This window comes from Taeniopygia guttata, chromosome 3 (assembly GCF_048771995.1).
Source record: "Taeniopygia guttata chromosome 3, bTaeGut7.mat, whole genome shotgun sequence".
NCBI lineage: Eukaryota > Metazoa > Chordata > Aves > Passeriformes > Estrildidae > Taeniopygia > Taeniopygia guttata.
The window spans coordinates 97,186,364-97,212,390 of record NC_133027.1 but is presented as its reverse complement, the minus strand read 5'-3'; the positions used below and the strand labels follow the sequence as shown (position 1 = coordinate 97,212,390).

The 26,027-nt window shown below is 43.4% G+C and overlaps 1 protein-coding gene across 1 annotated transcript in view; it reads left to right on the top strand.

The window, feature by feature from the left end:
• Positions 1-436: 436 nt before the first annotated feature.
• The window catches only part of COQ8A (coenzyme Q8A), a 42,896-nt gene continuing 17,305 nt past the window's right edge, over positions 437-26,027 (top strand). The window contains exons 1-5 of the mRNA XM_030268954.4: positions 437-594; positions 11,811-12,005; positions 14,248-14,655; positions 15,581-15,647; positions 23,477-23,551. Coding sequence (XP_030124814.4) covers positions 11,829-12,005; positions 14,248-14,655; positions 15,581-15,647; positions 23,477-23,551 — 727 coding nt within the window. The 5' untranslated portion in view covers positions 437-594; positions 11,811-11,828. The remainder of the gene's footprint in view (positions 595-11,810; positions 12,006-14,247; positions 14,656-15,580; positions 15,648-23,476; positions 23,552-26,027) is intronic.

The following is a 26,027-nucleotide window of genomic DNA, read 5'->3' as shown; positions in this document are numbered from 1 at the left end:
TCCTCATGCACATTAATGGGGAATGTGGGACAACCCGGCTTCCCGAGCCCACCTCAGCCGTGGGGTGCGAGCACTGCCCACCCCATCCTTTCCCGCGGGACCACCCTCCCCCCGGCCCCGCCAGCCGGGACCGCGGCGAGATGCCGCCACCTCCTACTGACACCGCGAGCGGGCGGTCCCCGTTCGCTACAGAAGGCCAGCCCGGGGGCAGCCAGCCCAGCGCCGACAGACGGCGGCTGTCGCCGCCCCGCTCGCAGCACACGCTCCTCACGCCTCACCCGGCTCCCCACGCCCCCCCCCCGCCCGCCGCCGCACGGACCTCACGGGCCTCACGTCCCCCTGCAGCCGCCGCGCGCGCCGCGCCGGGCCCGCCCCGCATTGGCCGGAGCCCCGCCCGGGCCCGCCGCCCATTGGCGGAGGCGCGGGGCGCACCGGCTGCGCCAATGGGAGCGCGGCGGGGGCGGGGCGCGCGGCCCGGCCGCGGCCGGGGGCGGTGGCGGCAGTAAACAGGCGCGCGGGCCCGGGCCGCGGCCGCCGAGCCCAGCGGAACGGAGCCGAGCCGGTGGCTGCTGGGTTGTGCCGTGCCAGGCCAGGGTATGGGAAGCGACCGCGGCAATGGAGAGGCCGGGCTAGGCCGGGCTGGGCTGTGCTGTGCTGTGCTGTGCTGTGCTGTGCTGTGCTGTGCTGTGCTGGTGGGGGTGGGGGCAGCGGCGGCGGTGCCCCGGCAGTGGCGGTGCCCCCGGCAGTGGCGGTGCCCCCGCTGTGGGAGTGCCCCCGCTCCGTTGCGCTGCGGGGGAGCGGTGCGGGGCGGGATGCGGCTGATGGCGGCGCTGCCGCGGCGAGGACGCCCGTGCCCGGCACGGCGCTTCGGGCCGGGGGTCACTACCCCGGGGCGCGTTCCCTGGCGGGGGGACGTGTGCGGGATCCGGGGCCCGATGGCGGCCCCGGGAGAGCGGGGCTGTACCCGGGCAGAGGCTCCCGAGGCTGCGGCCTTGCCGTGCCCTTGGCCGTGTCCCGTCGGGGTGAGAGCGGGGCCGGCCCGGTCCCGCCTCCTGCCGCGCTCGGCAGCGCCGGGCCGGGAGCGGGGCCGGCCCCTCGGCGCAGCCGGGCAGACACGCGGGCTGAGCGCGGAGTGCAGCCCCAGGGGGATCAGGAAAAAGGTGGAATCCGCTGCTCCGCACCTTAGGGAATGCGCCTTGCCCAAGGGTAGCACGCCAGCCTGGTGCTGTGCTGCTTTCCAGGCTGTTCCGGCTCGGAGCCTCGCTCCTCTCTGTCGCTGGGACAGATGCGTGCGTCTGCTTGGAGATGGCTGTAAAACAAAGCTGTTGGCTGTTTTTTAAAGCTTTGCTGGTGGCTGAAATGGGGGTGAAAATACCCCTGTGAGCCCCCTGCCTGTGGTAAAGTGCCTGAGGAAATAATCTTTCTTTCTATAGGCAAACAGGCTTGTAAAGTCTTTGTAACAACGTGAACAAGAACTGATGGGGAGATACTTAGTTTTAAACAGAAGCCGACCAAGCTACCTATAAATAACCACAAGTATGAAAGTTTGGTTTCAAACAATATTCTATAATGTTGTTTTCAGGGTTACTGACCATTTTGATTTCTGCAGGACTGTATCATAAGAAATACCACTATTTCTGGTAGCTCAACAAGGTTATGTGCCACCCGGCAGGAATGTAGGTAGAGAAATTCTTTGTATTCCCCTCCATGCGATAAAAATCAAAATTTTGTGGTCTGTGTTAGGAAAGGAAATTAAAGCTTTTCTTTCAGTAACTGAAAGTATAATTTTCCTAAAAAGAATTGACCTAACAATTTATGATTTTTTTTTTCTGAGTTGCTTGTCTTTAAATTATATTGTTTTACTAGACTCGGGTGTATTAATTGAGAATATGCAAAATAAGTCTTAGCATTGGGTGTAGGAGGATAGTGGCCAAAGTCAACAGTAGCTCAATAAAAGACAATAAAAGAAGGGATTAAGAAATTTTTCTTTATACAGACTGAATGCAGATTGGTGTCTAAGGGTGTATCGGTAGTTTTGCAGTTCTCTGTTATGTATCTAAGAACATACATCTATTATCAGAAGGAGTTTAGTTCCCAGGAACTGTAGCTAGCAAGAACAAGCAGGAACCTTCTTGCTCTTAGACCAGAAGAGTTCTTTTTGTATTTTGTAGATGTTTTTTTCATTGCTGTTAATTAGCAGTGGCTTTGGTAACCTTGAATAAAGTATGCTTAGAATAAACAATTTTACATTGTTCAGTCTTACTCGAGACAAAAAGGCAAGTGGTGATCTGTTGTTTCACACCCTGTTTGTCAGGTTGTATTATTTTTCTGGAATCTGAGAGGGAACAAGGGACAGCAGCTGAATCCCTGCTTAATTTTTTATGTTAAAATTAGTTGATTGTTTATGGAGTTGGGATTTTTTAGGTAGAAGTTGTTTTTTTTCTGTCTGCATGTGTTTTTTCTTCATTGTTTTAACCAAGGTGCAAGGGATGACGTGTGTCTCATGGTCTGTCATCTTGTGTGTCAGAGTGTGTGGGGGATAAATTGTTTGATCCAGGTGCCTTGCCAGATGCATCTCAGGATTTAGCTCGGTGGATGAATAAGCATTTATCATTTTCCTTAAATCTGTCCTGCTGGGTGAGCAGTCCAGCCTAGGATGGAGGCAGTGAGTCTGAAGCAATATTTAGGAATCACATCTCCTGTGTGATGTAGGTCTTCTTGTCTTCTCCCTCTAAAACTGCAAAAGAAAGAAGTCTGGAAGAGGAGGCTTTTTGCCTTAAGGGGCTGTATATTCTGGAACAGAACAGCTTTAGAAGAAGGTAGCTTCTCTTTTAGCTTGTTTTATAAAAGTGCTGCCTTGTGCTACGAGTGCCTGCTTTCCTTCGGGATCTGAAGAAGAATATCAGTTATTTGCATGTGGAGCTAAAATGCAAGCTGGCAGTGAAACAGAGTAGTTTAAGGGCATGGGTTCAATCACTATCTGCTTTCTCACCCATCAGTGAAAGCTTGTTTTATAGGCACATTCCTATCTTCACATTCAGTTTTTTTTCTTTAGCTCCTCAGTTTTTTAGATGCCACTTGTTTTGTTCATCTCACCTCCCCTTCCCCCATATAGTAGATGGCAAAATTAAATCAATCTGAGCTGGTGACAAAGACTCAAGAAATAACTGGATACATGAGTTTTGCCCTTTCTTTGCACAGTTGTATTTCTGCACAACTGTGCAAAGTGTAACCTTTTATAAATGTTGCTTTATTTTAATGGCATTCTAATGGCTTTTGTGTTTTGTCAGTCAGTAGAGGTGTGGAGCTAAATAAAGCATGTTCAGTTCCCAGCTATCCACTCTTTGAAATGTTCTGTGTGCTTGTCACAGAATAGAAAATGACATTACTTGCTCTGAAAAACTTGGCTGTCAGTCTGTGGAGCTGGCTTTTAGAAACTTTACAAGTTTATATCTACTTAAACAAGTCTGCATGGGTGGTTTTTTTTTCTGGAAGTTGCATAAGACTTTGTCTTTTTCGTAAAGACTGTGTAGATTCTGTATGTGGAGATGCCTGGAACGGTGATCTGCTTGTGCTTTGTACGGTCCTAGAGCTGTTTTGTGATGTGCAGGTGATAACTTCCACTTATAAAGTTCTCCTACTGTGTTTGTTTTGTCTCTGTAGTTTGTCCTGGTTTTTGGTGTAGATTAGATCTTTCCTTTTTAACCAGTTGCATGCCTTAGGTTTTTTTCTGGGTCTGCTGAACAAATGAACTGTAAAAGGGCTTGAGGCATTGTACTGAAATGTCACAGCTCTCCTGCTATCTGATTGTGCCATTTGGAAGGATTAAATCCTCATCGTAATTCGATATGGTCAAAGTGCTCGTCAAGAGAGTGCTTGGGATTAGGGAAGAGATGGAAGGGAGAATGACTGGGAAGTTACCTGCAAGTGGACTGAGTATTTCCTTTAGAGAACCCTTCTGAAATCAGTAAGCCTGTTGCAATTTTACATTGCACAGCAAAGCTTTGTGGAGCATGGCCTTTCAGAATTCACTTTGGGAGTTTGGGGATTTTTATTTCTTTAAACTGTATAAGCTGCAAAAAGCTTTGGTTTTTCTACTTGGAAAGACAATGTATTTATATTATGCAAATGTCATTTCATAAAGTCTATACATGGAGAGCATAAACAATTGTGGATTACAGATTCTGTATCAGGTGTGAGAGCTTGCAGGTTAGGCTTAGCTGTAAGAGAAATACAGAGCTCATTATTCTCATTTACCCTATGTCACAAGTACCTATGTGTGGGGAGCAGGAGCAAACAGAAATAACTTGTCTGGCAGAGCTGCCATACAGGAGCTGTAGATTCTGATAGAACATGTTTCCCTGCAACACAGAGATCATCTTATGTCATCTTGAGGTAGTCTTTTTTTGCATATGGTCCTTTTCTTGCAGGGAGGATTTGGCACAGCCAGAAAAATGGGAGCTCCCAAGACAGGGCGTGGTATGTCAGGGGGCTTTGAATAGACTAGGATGTGTTGTCAGTTGCTAAACTGGAACTTAACCCCAGTTTCCAGGGCAAGGTTGGAAGCCATGAGATCTATACAGACATGAATGCCTGCAGGATCAATAGTGGGATCAGTGGCTGTGGTGTTTGCCTGCTGCTCGCAGTGGTGGCAGAGGGATGGCTCTCAGCACAGGGGGTGTGTTTGCCACCCAGAGAGACCTGTGGGGATGCCACTTACAGACTTGGTAACAGTGACTCGGGGTGTGCAAGGGTCTGTCCTGGTGTACACAAAGGATGATAAGCAAATCTTATTCCTGAGGAAGAGCAGGTGTACAGCTCAGTTACAGGCTGTGTCTAGTTCTTAGAAAGGTTCTGACTAGAAGCCATTGCTTCTAGTGTGGCATTTAATGGTGACTGTTGGCAAATAAATATAAATATATTGTTTAGGTGGTCAGCAAACCAGCTCTAAATCCTTGCTTGTCTTTGATGCATAGAGGTGGGTGTTTAGAGGACTCTTTGGGATAGGCTGTGTACTGTAAGGATCAGTGTACTATGGTGAGCTTTGAGATTCTGTTTCTGACCCCATGTCTGACAAGCAGTGTAAGTTTGGGTAGATCATCTGTTCTCCCCCCTCTAAAGTAGATAACTGTGGTATCAGTCCCCTTTCCTGAGCTTTTTGAGAGTTATAAGTGAAAAGGGGTGTGTGTTTAAATGCAAGAGGAAGAGCTGCTATTTTTCTCAAGGCCTTTGCTTTAAGTAGTGGTGTATTTGACTCTAAAGGAATCTGCACTTTGTGAGATTTGTGTTTGTGAGGCATAGCACTTTATTGGTTTCTAGTTCCTAAATAACATTGGTGTGCTTTTGGAAAGTCGAAACTTCCAATAAAAACAACTGTAGCATAACAATGTGTGCAAAAAAAAATTAGTTGTTAACCTCCTTCATTTATTTTTTATATTCTAAGTCAGATTACAAGACCAGTGGGGAGCTCTGTTGATTCCTGTGCAGAACTGTGCATCAGAGGGAGCTGAGCTTTGGTGGTCTCTAAGTGCTGAAGTGACTGAGAGAATAGAGCTGCTCTGCAGACTTGGGGAAGATATTGGTAGTGTTCAGATTTTGTTTGAAGCTCAGTGTTTGGGTTTGATCAGTAAAGAACTTTAGTGTAACCTTTTATAAATACTGCTAAATGGAGTTATTCCATAGGGATGTGAAGGATTTATCTTCTCAAGTAATGCTGTATGTTACTATTGATGGGGTGACTTGGAACTAGTGAACTGTGCTTTCCTGTAAACTTGCTATAAACCTAAATTAAGATTTCATCTTGTAGTTATGTTTCTTAAGTACATGCTTCAAGTATTGTATCTGCCAGAATCTCATATTAATCTGTGTGCTTGGAGGTTGTGCTCCATTTAGATTTTATTATACTGTTGTCCTTGTTGCTGAGCAAGTGATCTATATGCACAGGAAGTAACAATAATCCAAAGTTCATCAGAATTATTCATGTCATTAAAGTTACACTTAAGGCTTTTGAGCTTTGCAGAAATGCAATGCACTTATAAGCACAGCCCACTGCATAAACAGAAGAGAAACCCCCTTTTTTCCCTTGTTCTCTTATTCTTTCTCCCTTTCCTCTTGGTAGCAGAAGTAATACAAAGATTGTGTGTTGGGTGTAAATACAACTCCAGATTGAAATCAGTCCACATGGTGCAAAACTTCTGACTTGCAAATGAGATAAATGGATTTTTAAAATTATTTATTTGGGCCCCCAACTGCAAAGACTTAATTCTCAGGAGCAGATAGAGATCACGTTCCTGGGGAAAAGTGAATGAGCAGTGACCTTTAAAATCACAGTAACTGTGTTGGATCTACCTCAGTGTAACAGCAAACAGCGTGTGCCCACGACAGGATTTATTAGTGTACTGTGTTAAGGCATATCAGAAGTGACCTGTAATGAGGCCTCTGCTCTCTTAATTGTGGTGAATCTTAATCGTGGCTAAATTATTTCTAGATCTGTGTAGATTATTTCCATCTGTGGGTCGAAGGATACTGTGTTAATTCCAGGTATGTGGGCTGTAATTATGCTATTGCATTCCCCAGACGTTGTCCCGAAAGAAGTAAACAGGACTGTTGGTCCAGAGCATTCAGGGGTGTATCTGTGCATGAAATAAAGCAGGCTGTGCTAAAGTGTCCAAGCATTCTTTTCACTCTTATGTGTGTCAAGCCATTTATGGGGAAAATAGGGTTTTGAACTAACTGTCATTTGCCAAAAATGAGTGCTAAGCCTTCTGAATTTTGTTGGAAAGAGGCATTTGTCTGCCAAGTGGCCCATTTTTATCAGTGTGTGTACTGCTATTGCAGTGATTAGGGAGCAAACCAGGTCCACTTGCCCTTCAAAGGTGTTTGTTTTAAATGCCATTGGCAAAGTGCTTTGTGGAAGGGTGGTTGTGAAGCAGCTTTCAGAGACTTGATGAATTCAGCTTAAGGGGACTTGAGTGCAAGCCATGGGGCAGGATCAAATATAGGGGTCCTTACTTTTATTACAGGTCATATCTTTAAAGACACTTCTTTTTTAGCTGCAGTGTATAGGGGAAGGGAAGAATGAAGGATAAGTAAGGTGGATTTTCAGTTTGATTTGAAGGATGATGGCAACTTCTTCTTTTTATAATGCTGGTTTTGTGCCCTTCATGGTTAAGATTTGGGTCAGCTGCAACCCAAGGAATCCAGCTAATGAAAATACATCTAGGCAGGGACCTGGCAATCTAGTATCAAAGAAACTGGTGGGGAGGTGTGTGATGGAACTGAAAAAGGCCATGAATGAAAGGATCACATGAAAGGGTTGGTATGGCAACAAACATAAAAAGAATTGGAAAAAATCTGTAAAAGAACAGTTACAGAGCAGCTTAATGAATAATAGTTATATTGAACTTAGGTCTACTGTTGGTTCATGGCCAGGGAACAATGTCCTGAGTATCTGGCCTTCTGCATCTTGTTTGTGTGTTTATTATTTTTATTTCATTATACTCTTGCCACACTTGCTCTGATGATATGGGTGGTTATAACACTGAAGCCAGGATTTTAGTACTTGTTTAGATACACCTAAGATAACAGGGATTGTAATAAAGGATAATGGAGAGAGAGAAGATGTAGAGGCTGTTTTCCTGATATGTGATATCTAATGATCTGCCTTACTACCTGTCCAAGTGAATATTATTTTACTATTTATTTTCATTTATTTAGAGTAAAAGTTGAAGATAAAGAAGGCAGCTAAAATTTCAGACCTGATGGGGGAATATTGGCTGCAGTAAAACTGCTCTGGTTTTGTTTGGGGGTTTTTCGATGTTTTTTCTCTGGCCAGTTATTTTGTGTTATGTTGTTTTGTTATTCAAAACAACACTGTTTTGAATACATTATTCAAAATTATCCAACAGTGTTTGGGTGTTTAGGAAAGTGTTGATAGCAGAAGTAGTTCCCATAAACTGGAAGAGGTTGTGTCACCATGCACAGAAAACTTTCAGATATATTTCTGTTATTTGTATGATTAGAAATCTTGTGTTTAAATCTTGGTCCATCCTATATATATATATATATATATATATATATATGTATGTATTTATGTATGTATACGCACATGTGTGTATGTATGCATATGTATATCTGAGTAAGACTTTTCACTGTACAAGTGAAGAAAGCTCATGGAGTCTCAAGCAGATCTGTGTGTATGTAGGAGCAGATATTAGCACATGGAAAATAAAGGGAATGAATGGAAGAATGTGTTTTTAAAGTGGGGCAAATACATGATTTCTTGTGTTGCTTGTAGCGAGGCTCTTGGTTTCTGTTATTAGCCTCTGATAAGCTGAGTGATAAGCAAGCTGCACTTGCTTATACCTTCAGTCTGGTAGTCTGGAATGATGGGGAGGGAACACTTGGCAGTCATTGACTAGAGAATGGTGGGTTGTGAGGCTGAGGATTCCTGCACACAGGAGGATCCCAGGCATTGGTTTAGTTTTGCTGTTACAACAGGGCTCTGAATCAGGTGGCATCTAATCTGTAGGAGCCCCTCTGCCCACTGTGTAGACCTTGCCTGGTGTCCAAGGATGGCTTGGCTCGAGCTTCCCCATGCTGGAAGGCGTGGGGGTTTTCCAGGAGTTCATTCAACTATGAGAAGCTTACTAAACCAAATCTGTGGCCCTGCCTATTTTTGGAAGAGGGCTCACAATCAAGACTTGTCAGCCTTCTTCAGGCCAGGTTAGAGGCACTCTGACAGCTTGTGTAGACACCACTGACTTGTCCACGCTCTGTGCTAGCAGTGCCCCACTTTGCTAGTGCTAGATAAAGAATCCTCAGGGAGCAGGTCAAGTGTGATACAGACTTGGTACACTTGGACCAATTCCAATTGGAACCACTGCCTAAATCTTCTTCTGACAGAGCTTGCTTATACTGTATTTATTGATTTAGTAGGGTATGAATAGAACTTGTCTTATGAGGAAAAAGTACTTTGCCTGTTATCTGTGTGGGGTATTAACACAAGTGTAGTTGTTTAGTACAGTACCAGCCTTCTCAAAAGTATGTGTCAGTTTTTGTGTCTCTTGTCCTTGATTGTGCTTACTGCATTGAAAAAAAAAAAAGGTAATTTTCCTAATGCTTGGTTATTTTTTTGTGTGTAGTGTTTTATCTTCTTGATTATGCAGAATATATTTTATTTAGAATAGCCTGTCTTTTGGCAGCACTGCATAGGAGCATGTTGCTGATGATTCTGAGCTAACAAACCACTTACCTGGTACCTAGGTGGTTACAGCTGCTGTGCAGAGCAAGTGGGGCTGATAAAATGGAAGTCAGAGAGGGATTGGTAAGAATTTGCCCTGTGCCGTGTCTTGTAGCCAAGTCTGTGTAGGGCAATAGGTCCTCTTTGCATGTTGATATATTTAGCAGTGGAGGGTTGAATGAGTGTTGCGCAATTCATGTTTTCTACTTGTGGCTGCATTAATTTCCCTGAAATTTTGTTTGGAGATTTATTTCTTTTAAAAACCACACATTTAGCATATCATAACTGTCACTTTATGACAAAGTCTTTGGCTGGTTTTGGGTGAAAGAAGTGTATCATTTTACTACTGTTGATTAGTAGGAATACATGTTAAAAGTGGATCTTTTTTGTGTGTGTTGTCCAAGTCAGTATTGGCTTACTTTTTGTTGCCCTTCTTGGGATTCTTGGGATTTTGTTGCCCTTCACTGGGAGGAAATGAACTTTTTTTGCACTCAAGCTTTCCTTGTTGCTAATACTTGTGATCACAAAAGCACTTATTTCTTAATAGTGGCAACCTTTGAATGGTCTCATTTCAGCTGGGACAGTATTGGGTTGTTGGCTGATTTCTTTGCCTGGCTCTGAATTGCAGGGACAGCCCGCAAATAAATGCTTTGGGTGAGATCCATGTGGAAATTTCCAGTGTGAAGATGTAGGGGTAGAAAAACACTTCCTGTTGACAGAGTAGCTTTCCTTACCTGAAAGGCAACTTCTGAGTTTAAAAGTGCATTATACAAAGTTAAAACAAATCATAGTGCTTAAACTCAGAGAGATACAGAATTAACACTTTAGAGGTCTGGATATATGGATAGGTCTTATAATGAGAACCATAGAAAAATTACCTAGGTGGGCTTGATTTTTGTTTTTGCAGCTAACCTGTTATGCCCAGATTCATTGTAAACACTTGACTGTCCTTTTAAGAGTGTACTTACAACATGTCAGTGTAATACTTCCTGTCTCCAGTGCTTGTTCCCAATTTTGATCTCTGATAAAGCAGTGGTTGAATGAATATCCCAGTAACTGGGCTTTATCCTGAATTTGCATAATAATATCTCTCTGAAGTTCAGCTGTAGTAATCTGTGTAGTTCCTGTGTGATTGCAGCAAATTTGTGTATTTAGACAGAAATTTAACTTTAGCAGTCCATTCTTCTCCTTCCTGACAGGTGCATCAGATATGCTTGAGACAGGGCTTGTGTTTCCTGAAAAGATAACTGGATCCAGTTGCTTGTGGTCTGCAGCTGGATGTAATGCCTTGTGTGCTGTTGACTCAGGACCACTTGTACCACATCAGTATATTAACATTTATGGTTGAGTACGTGTGCCTGTTGACAGGTTATAGTCTCAAAATTAATTGATACCTGTATACCTACCTAGAAGATAACTTAAATATGTGGCCTCAGACTAGTGCTCTGTGCCTACTGCAGTCAGAACATTTTTTTCTCTCCAAATCATTACAGAAACTGCTGTATGGGCAAGGTTGGACCTTAGTCAGCATCTTGTTCCAACTGCATGCCTCTGTTGTCTATGTCAATAAAGATGGTAACATGTGCAACTGAGCCAGTCCTGGAGCCTGACCCTGTCTGTGCTTTAAAGGTGTAGCAGATGAGTGAAATAGGCAGGTGAAAATCTCCCCTGCAAAATGGTTTTGCACCCCAGCCACTGGATTTCTTTTATGTGAGCCACAATGGTGTAGGAGAGCCAGTGTCCTGAGCCTGAGCTTGGTTCTAGGCTGAGCCAAAGGAGTTGATGGAAATTATACTTGTCAGACACACTCTGTCCTGCATCCTGCAGTGCCCAGTTTGTATTTGAAGACACTGAAGTGGCACAGGCTGTTAAAAATCTGAGATGGAACCCCTTAAAAAGGAAAGGGGGCTGAGTCAAAAATCCACTGTAGTGCACCACTTTGTGAATGCTGTGGTAGGTATGTGAGCATGCTTAAACTTTCATTTAAAAGTAGCAGAATAAGCTGCAAGTTGGGGACAGAACAGCCTATGGAGCAGGCTACCTTTGGAGGATGGACAAAGCTTCATCACTTGTGTAGGAGTAAAGAAATTTGGCTATATAAAATGAGCAGGCATAACTCCAGTGCAGGAATGGAATGTGACAGTGAACTTCATCAGTGCTATCAAGACCTGAGAACATGTTCCAAGGCCCCGTAATAATGAAATGTCAAATGTTAATGTTTTTAATCCACTTCTAACATCTGGAAGGAATCAAGACAGTCTTTGCAGTGTTTACCTGTCTTTGCTTGCCCTGGTCAATGGTAACTTGGATATTTGTGTAGAGTCCTGGAAAGTTATCCTAACTCTTGAGAACAAGGATAGTTCTCTTTTCCTAGTAAGATCAGCTAACTAGGCCCTCAGGCTAGCCTGAGTGCTATCTGGGCTGCAGACAAGTTCCCATGGTGCCTGCTTGCCAAAGCAGGAACAGATTTGCCAGGGATCTGCTACCAGCTCTTATGGGACATGAAACCTGCTGCAAACTTGTTCTTGACATCTTGTCTCCCTGCTCCCTCTCCTTTTTTATATTTCAGCACAGAAAGACATCAGTCATGGCGGGTGATGCCATCATGGTCATGAGGGGCTTGACCAAGCTCAGTAAAGCGATCCTGGAAACCCAAGCAGGACAGCTTCGGCAGGTGCTCCTCGGGGGAGATGCAGTCACCATTGCAAAGACTCTCCAGGCCACTGCTGAGGAACGGTTTAGTTCTGCCTTGGGGAAGGTGCAGGTAAGCAAAGCTCTTTGTGCACTGTCTAGTCTGATGTTTTGCTTTTTCTCCAGGTACTTTTTTGGTTTTGTTGAGTGAGTGTCAGGGAACTCACATCTTGAATGACAGCCTAGTTCTGAAGTGTAGGATTGATAATAGTAATGTTGCTGTGCTCTGGGAATTCTTTGGAACCAGTAGTGTGTGGAAGGTGCTTGGATGAATGGGAGGGCAATGTTAGTGTTTCCATTAGTGTTTAAGACATGCTGAATTGGAGAAGTGCTCTGTTCGTCTCATCTTGTCAAAGACCAAGCTCTTAGTAAGACTGGTCAGCAGCTTTGTTACTTAGAGTCTCCTTTAAACTCTGGGCATTGATTTACCTCTCTTTTAGAGTGCATTGGATGAAGGAGCTCTTCTAGAGTGCATTGGATTTATCTCAGTGCTGCTTCCTCTCTTGGCAGAATTGATGCACATGCTATTTTTCGGAGTGGCTCAGGGTGAGGTGTTTTCACATTCACCACTTACAGCCCAGGCTGGATTTTTGGAACTGGCTTTCAAATGAGGAACATAAGAAAAGCCAGACAGCAGCTTCTCTCATCGGAGATTGGGATAGATTTATAAGAGCTTCACATTTGTTGTGCTGCCCTCTTTTGAAAGCAAGGGGCTTATCTCTCTCAATCATCCTTTAGAAGGAGTGTGTAGCTCAGATGATCATTTTTGAAGCAGAAACTAACAAATGAGATTTGGATGGTTTTTATGCAATGAGCAACCTATAGCTTCAGTCCTAGAATCTGGGCCAGTGTTTTCTTGGGTTCTACTTAAGCTTGCAGTAGAACTAACTTCTGTGTTTGTTTATGGGGATAGTGCTGTATCTTGTCATTGTCCTCCTCTTGCTCCTAAGAGGCGAGAGAGAGAGATGTTCTGTTTCTGTGCATGTTTCTCTGCACAAGAGAAGCCCAATGAGCACAACTGCAGAACACTTGCCCTGCTTTCTGTAAATGGCAAGAAAAACAGCAAGAAAAGCTGTTTTCTTTCTGTAAACAGCAAGAAAAGCTGTTGCCAAAGCAGGGCTCAGTAAGAAATATAAACATACAGCATTTTCTGTTTTGTAGAGAGGAAGATCTTTTACATTAATTGACAGGGTTTTAGCTGTCTGGCATATTTCTAAAAGTTTAAGTATGGAGGTAGGAAAGCTTTCTTGCTTGTAATCACTGTCAGTATTGTGGGTTACAGTCCCCATCTGTAAACATTTCTCCTCTCCTCCCCCACTGTGATGTTGAGCTTCAGAATAGTATGAGACCTGCTGAATAACAGGAAAGACCATGTTCTGGTTTTTTCTCTAAGGAGGGAAATGTAATTAGTGTTTAGGAAAGAGCCTGAAATATGCTGCCTGCTTGCCTGACCACAGCAGGATTTAAAATCCTGTTGATAGCCTGTAATAGTCATCAGTTATTTTATGGTATTGCCACTGCTGAGATAAGTAACTAGAATATGTCAAGGAATAAGTGAACTAGAGATAATGTTCTGCTGTCAATTTTTATTTATGTATTTATTTTTGACTGAAAAGTGTTAAGAAATATCTGGACTTTGTGGGGCAGCTTTTGCAAGGTTAGGACAGAAAAAAGTGTCAGGAGAAGCTTGCCTGCAGTGTTGCTGTGCCTGATGCTGTTATCCTTGCTCCAGGCACAGAATTTTATTTATTTTGGGATGACAACACATAGTTTGGTGGTTGAATAATAGAATGTGTTTTGCAGTTGGTAGTGTTATGACTGTGAAAGGCTGAGCTTACTCTGCCTGTAAGTAGGTATCTGGTATTGCTTCAGGTGGCTTTGGGCTTGGAAGTGCTCCTGTTATGTGACTGAAAACAGGCTGGGATGAGGGGAAACAACGTTATTCTTATGTGGTATTGCAGCTCCAATCACCTGTTGTTCCTGAGCAGTGCATTGCTTCTAGTGAACTCCATATTTAGTGACCTTTTCTGGCAGTGTATGTAAAAACAAAGTATCTCCAGTTATGGATATTTGAGAAACTGTTAAAGAATTTGTCCCATCAGTGGAGTTAAAAGGTTGTCAGGGATTCCAGGCATCTTCAGCATCTCTTCCTTTCTTTCTTGTCTCTTACTGTGAATGTCTGCAGAATCTCTATTTCTACAATTCTTTACTGTGGAGACATGACACCCAGCTGCATGCTCTTCTCTGAGGACTAGGGGTGGGTAGGGAGCAAGGTGTAAGATATTTTCTTAAACTATTTCAATTACTGTTTGCAGGAACTAGGCAAGCAGCAGGAGAACTTTACTGACTTCGGTGAGGATTTTGGGAAAGACTATGACTTCTCAGCCCGAGAGCCATCAGATGTTCCAATGGACTTCGCTGCCCCTGGCAAGCCTCAGGAACACAGCGCTGAAGGCCCTGCTTATTCCTACAAAACAAATGGACCTTTTAGAAATATTGATGAGACTGGAGATTCTGGCATGAGTCAGAAGCCTTTCCCTCCCAAAATGGATGCAAGGTTATTTGGAGGCATTAGGGACCCTGGAAATCCTTTTGCTACTGCCTTTGGACAAAACAGAGCTTTTCACCAAGACCATTCCTCTGTTGGTGGATTAACAGCTGAAGATATTGATAAAGCCAGACAGGCCAAAACAGGTTCAGGGCAGAAACCCTACAAACAGATGGTATGTTGTTTTAATTAAGGATTCTCTGTACTGTGGTGTCTGTACTAGATTGCCCTTACTCATCTTCTCCTATGTTTTTCTCATTTCTTCCTCTTCCACTATTCCTTTTTTGGAGGCAAAAGAGGGAAGTGTCGGTGCTCATTAGCCCTGTGATATTTGTTCTGTAGCTTTTCAGTTTCTCTTTTCACACTTGCTTCCTTTATGTCAGATAATCTGATGTGAGAGGATGTTTAAAAAGTGTACATAGGCTTAGAATTGGACCTAAGCTAATCACAGTGGCGACTGTGGCTTCCTGTGTGGCATCTTGCAGTTGTAGAGGTGGAGGTAATGCTGCTCTGAACATAAGTAGATTGGAGAGTAGCATAGCTCACAATTGTCACTTTAGTGCTTGTGTGAGTGCAGAACCCACAGTGCAGATACTTGTCACCTTGTGCTCCTTCCCCACATCCAGTATCAGATGCCACTGTGGGCTCACTCAGGATATTGGATGAAACTGTATACTTAGCTGCTCCTGCTGTTGTGCCTGGAGGAACTGTCCTGTGAATCTGATGACCCTCCACGAGTTCTAATTCTGTGTGTGGAAGGGGGTTTGAGTTAGCATTGTGTGGCTTCTCCAAGTTCAAAATACAAGGGCTGCTGAGTTGAAAGTGAAAATGGGGTTTCCAAACATGGTTATCAGCTCTTCTGTCTTTCCCACCCTCTTGCCCTCTTCTCTGCTCAGTGTATATTTCAGTTCATGGTGTGTCCATTCTGCTCTGTATTCCCTTGAAAATCTCCCACTAGATACAAGGCTTGGGATCTAGGAAAGCTTTCTGCAGCATGGAGTTGTTCAAGTGCTCTGGCTTGTGCTTAGCAGGTGTCTGACCACATGCCCAGTTAATTTGTGGATTTCTTGTTTTGTTTTTCCCCTCTCTCTCCACTGCAGCTCAGTGAGCGGGCCCGGGAGAGGAAGGTTCCAGTCACCAGGATCGGCCGACTCGCCAACTTCGGAGGTCAGTTTGCACTCCCAGTTTGCCATGGCACTTGCACCCGCTGGTAATGGCTGGCTGTGACAGGGCTCCTGCCCTGCACCACTGCGTGCTTCCATCTGCCAGTTCAGCTTGCTAATAGGAAAGTGCTTTCCCACAAACAGCTTGGTTAGCTCAGAGCTTGATTTGGGCTTTTTCATTGCTCTTAACAGTTTGGGGCAGATGATTTGGGGGTGCATAGTAGAGCTGCACATCGTCATGGTAACACATACCATGTAGGCTGTGCTGTTTTAATGAGAGACTCAGGTGCAGGTTGTTCCCCAGCCTGTAAAAATACCCCAGTCTTGCACATGTGATTGCACTTTGAGGAAACTCTCCCAGTCCTTACAGTCTGCAGTTACTGTCAAGCAGAGAGAGCTGGAGCAGCTGTTATTTTAAGTAATCATTCCCCAACTTTATCCTTGCTAATTCTCTGAACAGTGTTTAAATATAAAATATTTCCTCCTGGTATTCTTTTTTGAGCATGGGGAGATTATAATAGTCAAGGTTTGATTTACTTGGCCATTGATTGTAGAATATTTTCTCCCAGAAAGGATGTAAATTCTGAGTTTGTAAGATCAAGTTAGCTGAAGTCTAAATGAATTTTACATACAGAATGGGACTTACTATATCAAAAAGCAGTGTATTATCTTAAGTAATATTGACAGATGGTGCTTATTTAATGTCTTGTATCCAAAACCATCTAAGGACTTAACATGTTCCTAAGGAATAAGGTATCACATATTGCAGGTGGAGAGATGAACACAGATAGTGCTACTTAGGTAATCCTCCTCCTTGGATGAGGAGTCTGTCTATTGCTGTGGTTGGGTTTTTTTTGTGACTGTACTGTTTTGGGATGATAGTGGCCTATCTAGGTTGTGAACAGTCTCTTGTGGCTCTTGTAATTCTCTTCCACAAAATTTGATAGAGAACCACATGTACAAAGGAGACAGCCTTGTGATACAGATCCCAGAAGAAAGAAAAATAACCTGTCAAGTGTAATTCAAATCAACTATTATATAAAAAAACAATTATTTTTTTCTCTGTGTGTCCTTTTGTCAGACTAATAGGCACGCTAGGAGGAGCTGGGGCAGGGGCTGATCCTGTGCAGTGGAGGAATAAACAGCAAGTGAATTTTGTGATAAGTTTTTCATGCTTGTCAGATCTCTTTAACCCTGTAGTCTGTTGCAGGCACTCTGGCTTCACAGCATGCATATTATTCCTTAAGGGAAGCAGGGTTCATGATCTGCTTTTTGGAGTAACAAGACATTTTTTTAAAACTCACTTGACTATGTTCTTAAGCTCTAATAGCACACAGGTCTCCATTCTAACGTAGCCTTGAATGATGTGGGAAGTATCACAGCAGTTTTAGCTGTCATCTTCTGAGTTCATCTGTGCTGCCTACTGACAGCTGGTAGATGTGAAGTGGCAGATGACCAAATTTTCTGTGAACTTTGGGTTCCAGTGCTGTTGCCTTATGTTCCAGTTTTTGGCACCCAAGGCTGTTGTGTGAGGGAAGGCTAACTCATGCTTCTAGGGGAAGTATAACCTGTCTTCTCCTAACCTCAAGGTAAAAACCAAAACAAATAGCCCCATCAGACCAAAACCACTAAGGGAGAGTAGGAAAGAAAGAGATCACTTATAAAGCGGCATCTCCAGACATCATCTGTGTGTCATTTATTTTGTTTTGGTCTTGCTACTCTCCTCCAGTTGTCTGCTTTATATTATTAAAATGGCTGCCGAGAGAGTGCTTGCTTTTAGAGAGCTTCTGGGGGAAAATTCTTTTGCAGAAATTGTTCAGATTCTCTGGACTCTGCAATATCATGTTAGCATTCATTGCTTATCTTTCTCTCTGAATTTTAATTTGCAACAGCAAAGAGAAACAGTACTGTCAGTACGATGGTTTAGCAAACAACAGATGTGATCTATAGGTAGTTTATTTCAGTTTTAGATATCCCTTGGTAATATTTTGGGACTTTTTCAAGGACCTGTGTGTAACAAGATGAGGCATAATTGCTTTGAACTGACAGAGGGCAGGCTTAGATTAGTTGTTAGGAATAACTCCTTTATTCAGAGGGTGGTGAGGCACTGGCACAGCCTGCCCAGAGAAATTGGGAGTGTCCCACTTCTGGAAGTATTGAAGGCCAGGTTGGATTGGAGGGGGATGAAGAAATATTGCAGGAAATATCACTGTTAACCTGTGGAATATTAGTGAACTACTTATGTCCTTGCTTCCTAGGACATTCAAATTATTAGACTCAAACAAGGAATGGCAGAGGTGGGGGGTGATTATTTCCTGCTCTACTGCCTGGCTGTTTACATTGCCTTAAAAATAACTAAGGGCAGGAGGCTGTTCCATATCTGTGAGGGAATGTAGCTTAAAACAAGTAAACTTTTTGTGCAGGAATTTTCTTGTGTGCTTTGGGATGCCATCTTCATTTGAGGACCCCAAGAAATCATTCTGGGAAATAAAGTGGTTGAGGTGGATTCTTCTCCTATATTCTCCACACCAGTCAAACTAGCATTTGATTTATTTAACACTTTTTTTTTTTTTTTAAATCCACTTCCCCTCTTTATTTCCATGTTACAACAGTATTATTTTAATGTTGGATAAGGTGGAGTGATGTTGAGTAGGTCAAAAACAGAGTTAATTTAACTATTCCCGGGGTTCAGATAGCTGAATTCCCATGCTATTGGCATAATCCCATTCCTCCTCCTGTCTTTGCATGTTTTCTCTCAAAAAAAGAAAAACATGTTACAAGGACTGTTCAGCTGTGTCTCAGCCAGTATTTCAGGACACTTTGGTGGATGATGGACAAATTAGCAACAGGAGGCAAAAATACTTGCTTGGATTGCTGAGTTTGCCTGGCTTCTGAGCTCTTGTGTGGGCAAAGAACATTTTACTGGAAAGACTGAAGATCATGTTTTCCAGCACTTGCGTGTAATACTGAGCTAATATTGCTCTGTGATCAGCACAAGATCCCCTCCTGAACTTCTTAGTCCTTTACATGTATTTTTGTATGCTGCTTGCAGTGGCTGGAGTGACTGCTGGTAGGTGTATTTATAGTACTAAATAGCATCCTTGATTTTTATTTATTTTTTCTTCCCAGGATTGTAATTGACAAAACAGACTTTCTGCAGGTTTTTTTTTTTTGTTCCATGCTTGTTTTGTAGCCTGATGGGTCATCAGTTCCACCTACTCAGTTCTTGTTTTTTTTTATTTCCATTCTCCCTTCCTTGCCTTATTTGACTTTTCTAAGCTGTTTCTGTCTCCCTTAATCATATTCCTGGTTTCTAAGTTTATTATTTTAATGATATAATAAGATTCTTTTGCACTAAAGAAAATTCAGGAAGCTTGTGGTGAAGTCTAGATTTAATGTGATTTTAACAATTTTGAAAACAAAAAGCAAAAACCTACTCTGAGGTATGTTAGTAAAGTAATATCCAGGCCTGTCAGCTGCAGGATTCAGATATTCATGTGAGTGGCAAGTGAGTGTATTGGGTTTGTTTGTCAAGAGTTTGGCTGCAGGGTGGCTTCGGTGAGAAGCTGCCAGAAGCTTCCCCTGTGTCTGACTCCAAGATTGCTCCAAGCCAAGGCCATCAGCAAAGGTGGCAGCACCTCTGGGAAGAGAGTTAAGAAGGGGGAAAAAATCCAGAATAAATTGCAGCTGGAGAGACGAGTGAGAGAAACAGCCCTGCAGACACCAAGGTCAGAGAAGAAGAAGGTGGGGAAGGTCCTGGAGCTGAGATTCTCTGGCAGCCTGTGGTGAAGGCCCTGGTGAGGCAGCTGTGCCCCTGCAGCCCATGGAGGGCCACAATGGAGCAGTTCCACCTGCAGCCCGTGGAGGAGCCCTCAGAGGAAGAGATGGATGCTTGAAGAAAGCTGTGTGAAGCCCCCACTGGAACAAGGTTGCTGGCAGGACCTATGACCCTGCTGGAGCAGCCTGTTCCTAAAGGATTGCACCCTGTGGAAGGGGCCTGTGCTGGGGCAGTCTGGGAAGAACTGCAGCCCATGGAAAGGACTCACACTGGAGAAGTTTGTGGAGAACTGTCTCCGTGGGAGCAACTCCACACTCGAGCAGGGGCAGAGTGTGAGGATTCCTCTCCCTGAGGAGGAAGGAGCAGCAGAAACAATGTGTGGTGGAATGACTGTAACCACCATCCCCTTCCCACTGTGTTGCTGGGGAAAGGAAGGAGGTAGAGAATTCAGGAATAAAGTGAAACTTAGGAAGAAGGGAGAAGTAGGAGGAATGTATTTTATGATTTAGTATTAATTTCTCATTATCCTACTCTGATTTGATTGGTAATAAATTGAGCTAATTTCCCCAGGTCAAGTCTGCTTTGCCTGTGATGGTGATTGCTGAGTGATCTCCCTGTCCTTATCTTGTCCCATGAGCCTTTCATTATATTTTTCAATGCTCTGTCCAGCTGAGGAGCTTTCACTGTGTGCTGTGTGGTGATTGTGGTATTTTATGTGACCAAAACCAGGGCACAGGCTGCTCCAGGGGAGGGTCTTGCTCCCCAGCACAGGGGTGGGAGCTTAGCAGGCTGAGCAGAGTGGTAACAGCCCATTCAGCTCCTGTTTGTTTTGTTGTCTCAGTTGCTGAGCAAGAGGTTTTGCCCTGAACAAAACTGGTTCCAGATCATCCCTTGATAGGCTTGGTTTGCAGCGTACTAGATGCTGCAGATACCTGGAAAATATTCTAAGAACCACTCTGCTGGTATAGAACCAAGTGGCATTTTCCAGGCCTGAAATAATCTGCATGGAGTGCAAAATGCAGTAGAATGACTTTATAGAGGTACTTAAGGATATTATTTTTTCAAGGTGCTGAACAATGGCTGTTGAGCACTGCTGAGAACTGTCCCATCACGATTAATATTGGAGGAAATACACATCTTGCAAACAAGGGAAGTGAAGGACATCAGGAGTGTCCTGTGCAAGTAGATTAGTGGCCCAGAGGAGGAGAGTGCTTTTGTAGCACTGCAGGTTCTTTGGAGGGGTGACTTGTTCCTGGTGACAGGTGAACAGCAGCAGCTAAGCCCCATATAGCTGCTTCTCCCACTGCAGGAAGGAATAGGAAAGAGCAAAAACTTGGAGAAAACTTGGGAGCTGAGATAAAGACATTTTAAGAGGGAAAGCAAAGAAAGCTCCATGTTGAAGCAAAGCAGCAAGAGGAGTTCATTCATGACTCCCTACTGGCAGGCAGATGTCCAGGTACTTCCTGGGAAGCAGGACCTCAGCATCTGTAGTGGTTAGTTGGGAAGGCAAACACCTTAACCCCAAACATCCACCCTTACATCCTCTTCTGCAACCTTGATTGCTGAGCAGCAGAAAACTCTGTGATTATAGTTTAAAGATGTTTGAAGCCTTTGTTTAAACTTCAGATCTTTAAAGCTTAGCAGCTGTTTAACCATGCACTTGGTTTTGCCCGACTTTATCTAAAACTGTTGTTTGATTGGTGGTTTGGGTGTACTTTTTTTGGAAATTGGACAGAGTGAGCAGTGAGGAAATTGTAAGAGCGCCTATTGAAAAAGCAGCTCTTTTTCTAGTGCAGTATTTATTACAGATGCTTAGCTGTGCACATCCATGAAAGGGAAGGTGCAAGACACGTTCATTTGTAGTCTGATCTGCCCACACTGATGTAAACCCAAGCTGCTTTTAAAGAAGCTGTAATCTCTCCAGCTTTATTCTGCAAGACAGAGTAGAATCTGGTTCCTAGACTTTCATTTACCTTTGAAGTGGTTTGTGTCTTAATGATGAAGAGATTAGAAACTCCTGATGTTTTATTTTATGGCCAGGCAGTAAATCCAGTAATTCTTAATTTTAGACATTGATCATAGAACCTTTAGAAGAAGATGTGGTGTTTTTAATTTGAAACCAACTGCTGCCAGTCAGTTCAGTCTAGCTCTGATAATGACCAAGCTGATTTATGGTGGGGGGAGCAATGTTTTGGAGGTGGTAAAAATGGGATCAAGGCCAACAGAAATGTTCTGTGAGTGGTATTTCGTCTAGAAAATCACATTTTATTGATGAGATATGTATTTATTGTCTTCCTATGTGACTCTTGGTACTTCCAAGTTACTGTCTTGCATGTGAGATCTGATTGGAAATCATCATGTATCAGCATTTTAGTAGGTATTTATGCTGTGTTTGAAAAGCCTTTTTTCTTGTTTTCTGTGAAGCCCAGGGGTGTTTTTCTCACTTTGTTTAGCTAATAAAATCTCTGGATTTCTGGTGCAAAGCACTTGCTCATTGGTGATGCGTGGTTTGGCATAATTGAAAGGTCCACACAAGTTAGTTACTAACATCAGACTTCCTTCAGTGCTGCAACTCCACAGAAAAACTTGCAGAAAATATTGAAAAATTAAAAATACTCAAACCTCAAACAAAAACCATCCCACAAAAACCCCCATACCAAACCAACAAACCCAAACCCCAACGTCCTTGTAATGTCACTGATGCCTCTTGTGCTTCACCTTATGCAGGATTCTCTGGTACCGGTGCATGTAGTCCATAATATTAAAAGTAGAGCTGTTTGGGAAGCAGACAAATTATACAAGCCTGAAATTGTACTAGGAGAGAGATGTGAGAGAGGAAAAACTCCAATCCAGGATGAGGGTCACCTTGTTTGTGGCCAGGCTTTCTCACTTGAGTCCATGAAACTTGTGCGTGTGGTTCTTCCTGCACACGTGCAAAATGCCATGTGCTGGACAGCTCTGCTTCCTTCATTGTGCTGACTTTGCTCCTTGGTTGTTTTACCTGGGAAGTTTTCCAGTAGTGCCTTGAGGAGGGCTTGGGGTGCTTGGGAAGCAGGTGCACCCAGTACTGTCAGCACTGTGGGAGTTGAGCACAGCGGGATGCACCACTGCTGAGGAGACATGGAGCAGCACCAGCTGTTTGGATTGCCCATGCCATTTATTAGCCAGAAAAATAAATATTTTGCTATTGGGAAGACAGTGGGACCTTTGGTTGTATGGACTGCTGCATGATTAGATCTGTGCCTCATTTAATCTTCAGTGCCTTTGCTCTGGTTAGCGGAGGCAGATAACGCTGCTTTTGTAGTCCTAGCTTAACCTGTGGCTGTGAAACCAGCCTGGAATTCACTGCTTGCCAGGGTCATAGGGCATGTGGAGTGCTGGTGTTTTGTCTCCTGGTATTACTGCTGTGAGGGATTATTCCCCAGCCCAGCTCCTTGGACTGCAAGTTGCAACACTGCTGGTCTAAGGTGAGCCTCGGGGAAAAATATGTTTCTATTCATCACAGTAAATGAGCTCATGGAAGGAAGAGGTAGCTAATGAGCACAATTAAACCTAATGCTTAGACAGCAGGGTTGCACAACTTTACACTCTGTTGGCAATGACTTCATGCTAAATAGGGTTTTTCCTCCTGCTAATGTGGCATGGTGGGGAGTGAGAGGGATTCTGTTCCTTCTTGAGAATTGTACTTTGAGAACCATGTTTGTGAGAGTTTTGGCTTCTTTTTCTTTCCTTTTTTTAAACTCCATGATTTGAGTCTACAGCAGAACATCAGCCAGAGCACAAAGCTCTGAGTAACGTGTGACATGCTTTATAAAAGCCAGATGTCCCAGACTGGCCTAGCCTATGATTCCTGGCTGGCATGCTGGGCTGAAGAAGTACAGAAGAAAACTCTTCAGTGTCCAATGAAGATGACTCCATTGCAAAAGCCGGGATGTTCTAATAGAGCTGTTGTGTTTTTGAATGTGTGGCATAAAGTTAATTACTAAAAATGCCTCTGTATGTGGCTTGGAAGGTTTTTTCATTCTGACTTGAGTCTTTTTCTTCTTATTTTAAAGGACTAGCTGTTGGTCTTGGCATTGGGGCGCTGGCAGAAGTGGCAAAGAAGAGTCTTAGACCTGAGGAACGCAATGGTAAGCCATTTCAATGTCCTTCCATTTTCTTTTTTTCCTCCTCTTTATCCCTAGACACAGTTTACCGGCATTTGCAAAATTTGTATTCTTTTGAAGGCTGGGTAGTGAGACAGAATAACGGGGCATATGGGTAGTTATTTTATTTTCAATATTATTCTTCATCTCTTAGCTCTTCTCCCATCTCAGTACACCACAGCCTCACTACATAGACAGAGGTCAGAGGAATATTCCAGAGAACGTGTTTGTGCCAGCACAATTTGTACAGCTTTACTTTCCTATAGCCAACCCTGAGGTTGAATACTATCCCTGTGCCCATTCTTGGATTGTCTTGATTTAACAATTCTCTTTAAACTGTTCAGAAACAATGCATTTCTATCAGTACAGAAACTTTAGATGAGCCTGTGTGTCTGAAATTTTTGTTAGTGGTTGTAGTCTGTTTGAAATTAAAGGATGTTCTCCCTAGGAGGAACTTGGAGGATGGCTGCTCTCTTGTAAGAGAGACAAAGCACTTTATGCTCCTGTTAAATAGGAATTGTCTATTTCCAATATCTTTATTTTGCTGCCTTCTAAAGGATTCTCATAACATGCAAAAGGCTGTGCTGTGCAAATTGACCTGATCCTCTGTCCTTTCCAGCTTATTTGAAGTTGGAGGTAAAATGTTCCTAAGTTGTACCTGATGATGTCGTGGTGGCTTTCTTCTAAGCATTGTGTTGGTAAAATATTGTGGGGGGTGTGTGGTGAATGGTTTAGGGCATAGAAAATCCAGGTGTTCTTCTCCAGAACATGAGATTACTCTAAAGTTTGTGGTTCCGTTCACTTGTTTTTTATCCAGAAAAAGCTTTGGTAGGATACTGCAAAATATCAAGGTCTGTTACAGTTGCTGCAGGCTGTTTGGCCTTCAGCTGGTTCTCTGGTTTGATTGTGCATTTAGGTTGGTTCCAGTGACTGGAGGGAGCTGATGAAAGGTTGAAATACTTGTAGCTAGAAGTAAAAATTAAGTCATATTGTTCCTGGTTCAGAAGCATTACTTTTAGATAATGACCATTGCTTGTAATTCTACTCAAATTCAGTTTCTGTCTTCACCCTGGTCATCTTTGGGGCGGAAGAAGGATGGAAACTCAACCTCTGTTTCACGAGGTACTGGAGTGGCTGAAAAATGAAGACATTTGGAGGGGGGAAAAACACTGAAAAAACAAAGCAACTGAACAAAAAAATCCCAACCAAAATAAAACAACACTCCAGGATATGAAATACATTCCCATTAGTGGGAGGCAGAGGTGGATGACCCAGGACTCTGCTTGCATTTGGAAAACCAAAATGCAAATATTAACAGCAAGGCAATACAGAGCAGCCCAGGAGAGAAAAAGGATCTTTGGCAAAGAGTTCTTGTTTCCCTTTAAGACCTGAGGTGTTTGAGGATGGCTAGATTTCTTTGCTTTGATTTAAAAACATGCAGTCAAGCAAACACAGTTCATTCTGTAGAGAATCCTTGAAGGCTTTTCTCTTTCAGCACTTCGGATGTTTGACAGGTTGTTGATACCTGTTGGAAGCTGATGATTTGTGTTGCTTTTAGCAGAGGCAGAATTGCACAACTGTTGGTATTTCTCTGCTTGCCAGAGTATTTTCTAATTGGGCACATCCCAAGTGAAAACATGAGCTTGCAGAGCTATGGAGTTTGAGGGAATAACATGAGCTTTGTTCCTCTCTCTTACAGCATGAGAAGGACTACCTTTTTTTTTTTTTAATTTAGAGGGCAGAAGACACTTTCTCCTTGCAATAAAGCAATTGCACCTCTAAACTTTTATCTTCTTGATGGGGAAACTACAGTCTTGAATCTTGCTTCAGGAAGAGTGATTTTCTTGAACAAACTTGGTTAAGAAATAATGCAATGAGAACTGCCAACTTCAGTGCTAGGCAAGGAATTAGGAAATAACTTGGCTTTTATTTTTAGGTGTTTGTTTGTCTTTTCCTGTTGCTTCCCCTCTTGCTGTCAAGTCTGCTTAGATAAGATCTTGGAGCAGTGGATGTGCTGTAAAGGAGAGTAATATCAATAGTAGAACTGAGAATGGGCCAAGAGCAGCAAGTGTGGAGGTGAGGCAAAAGCGAAAGACTTCCAGCCTTTGTACTCTTCTGGAGCTTCTCAGGCTCACAGGAAGGTTTCCAGGTGACTCAGCTACAGCCTCTAGCTGTTGTCCTTGGATGTGTGTTTTCCACAGTATTTTAGAGTGGTGGGTAAGGCTCCATGAATGAGAGCTCTCTCCATGGGCTCTGCTCCTGCAGCAATGCGCAGCAGAGGATGCAATGGGAGTCCAAGATTCCATTTTCTTACTGTTTTCTCTGACAGTACACATCTGAGCTGTTCTTAGGGGAAATCTCATTACATAAGTACCTTTGCATTTCCTTAAAAAGACCTCTGCACCCCTTTCCTGATTTCAGCTTGAGGCATTTGTCCCCAAGTTTTGTGGCTGCCAGCACC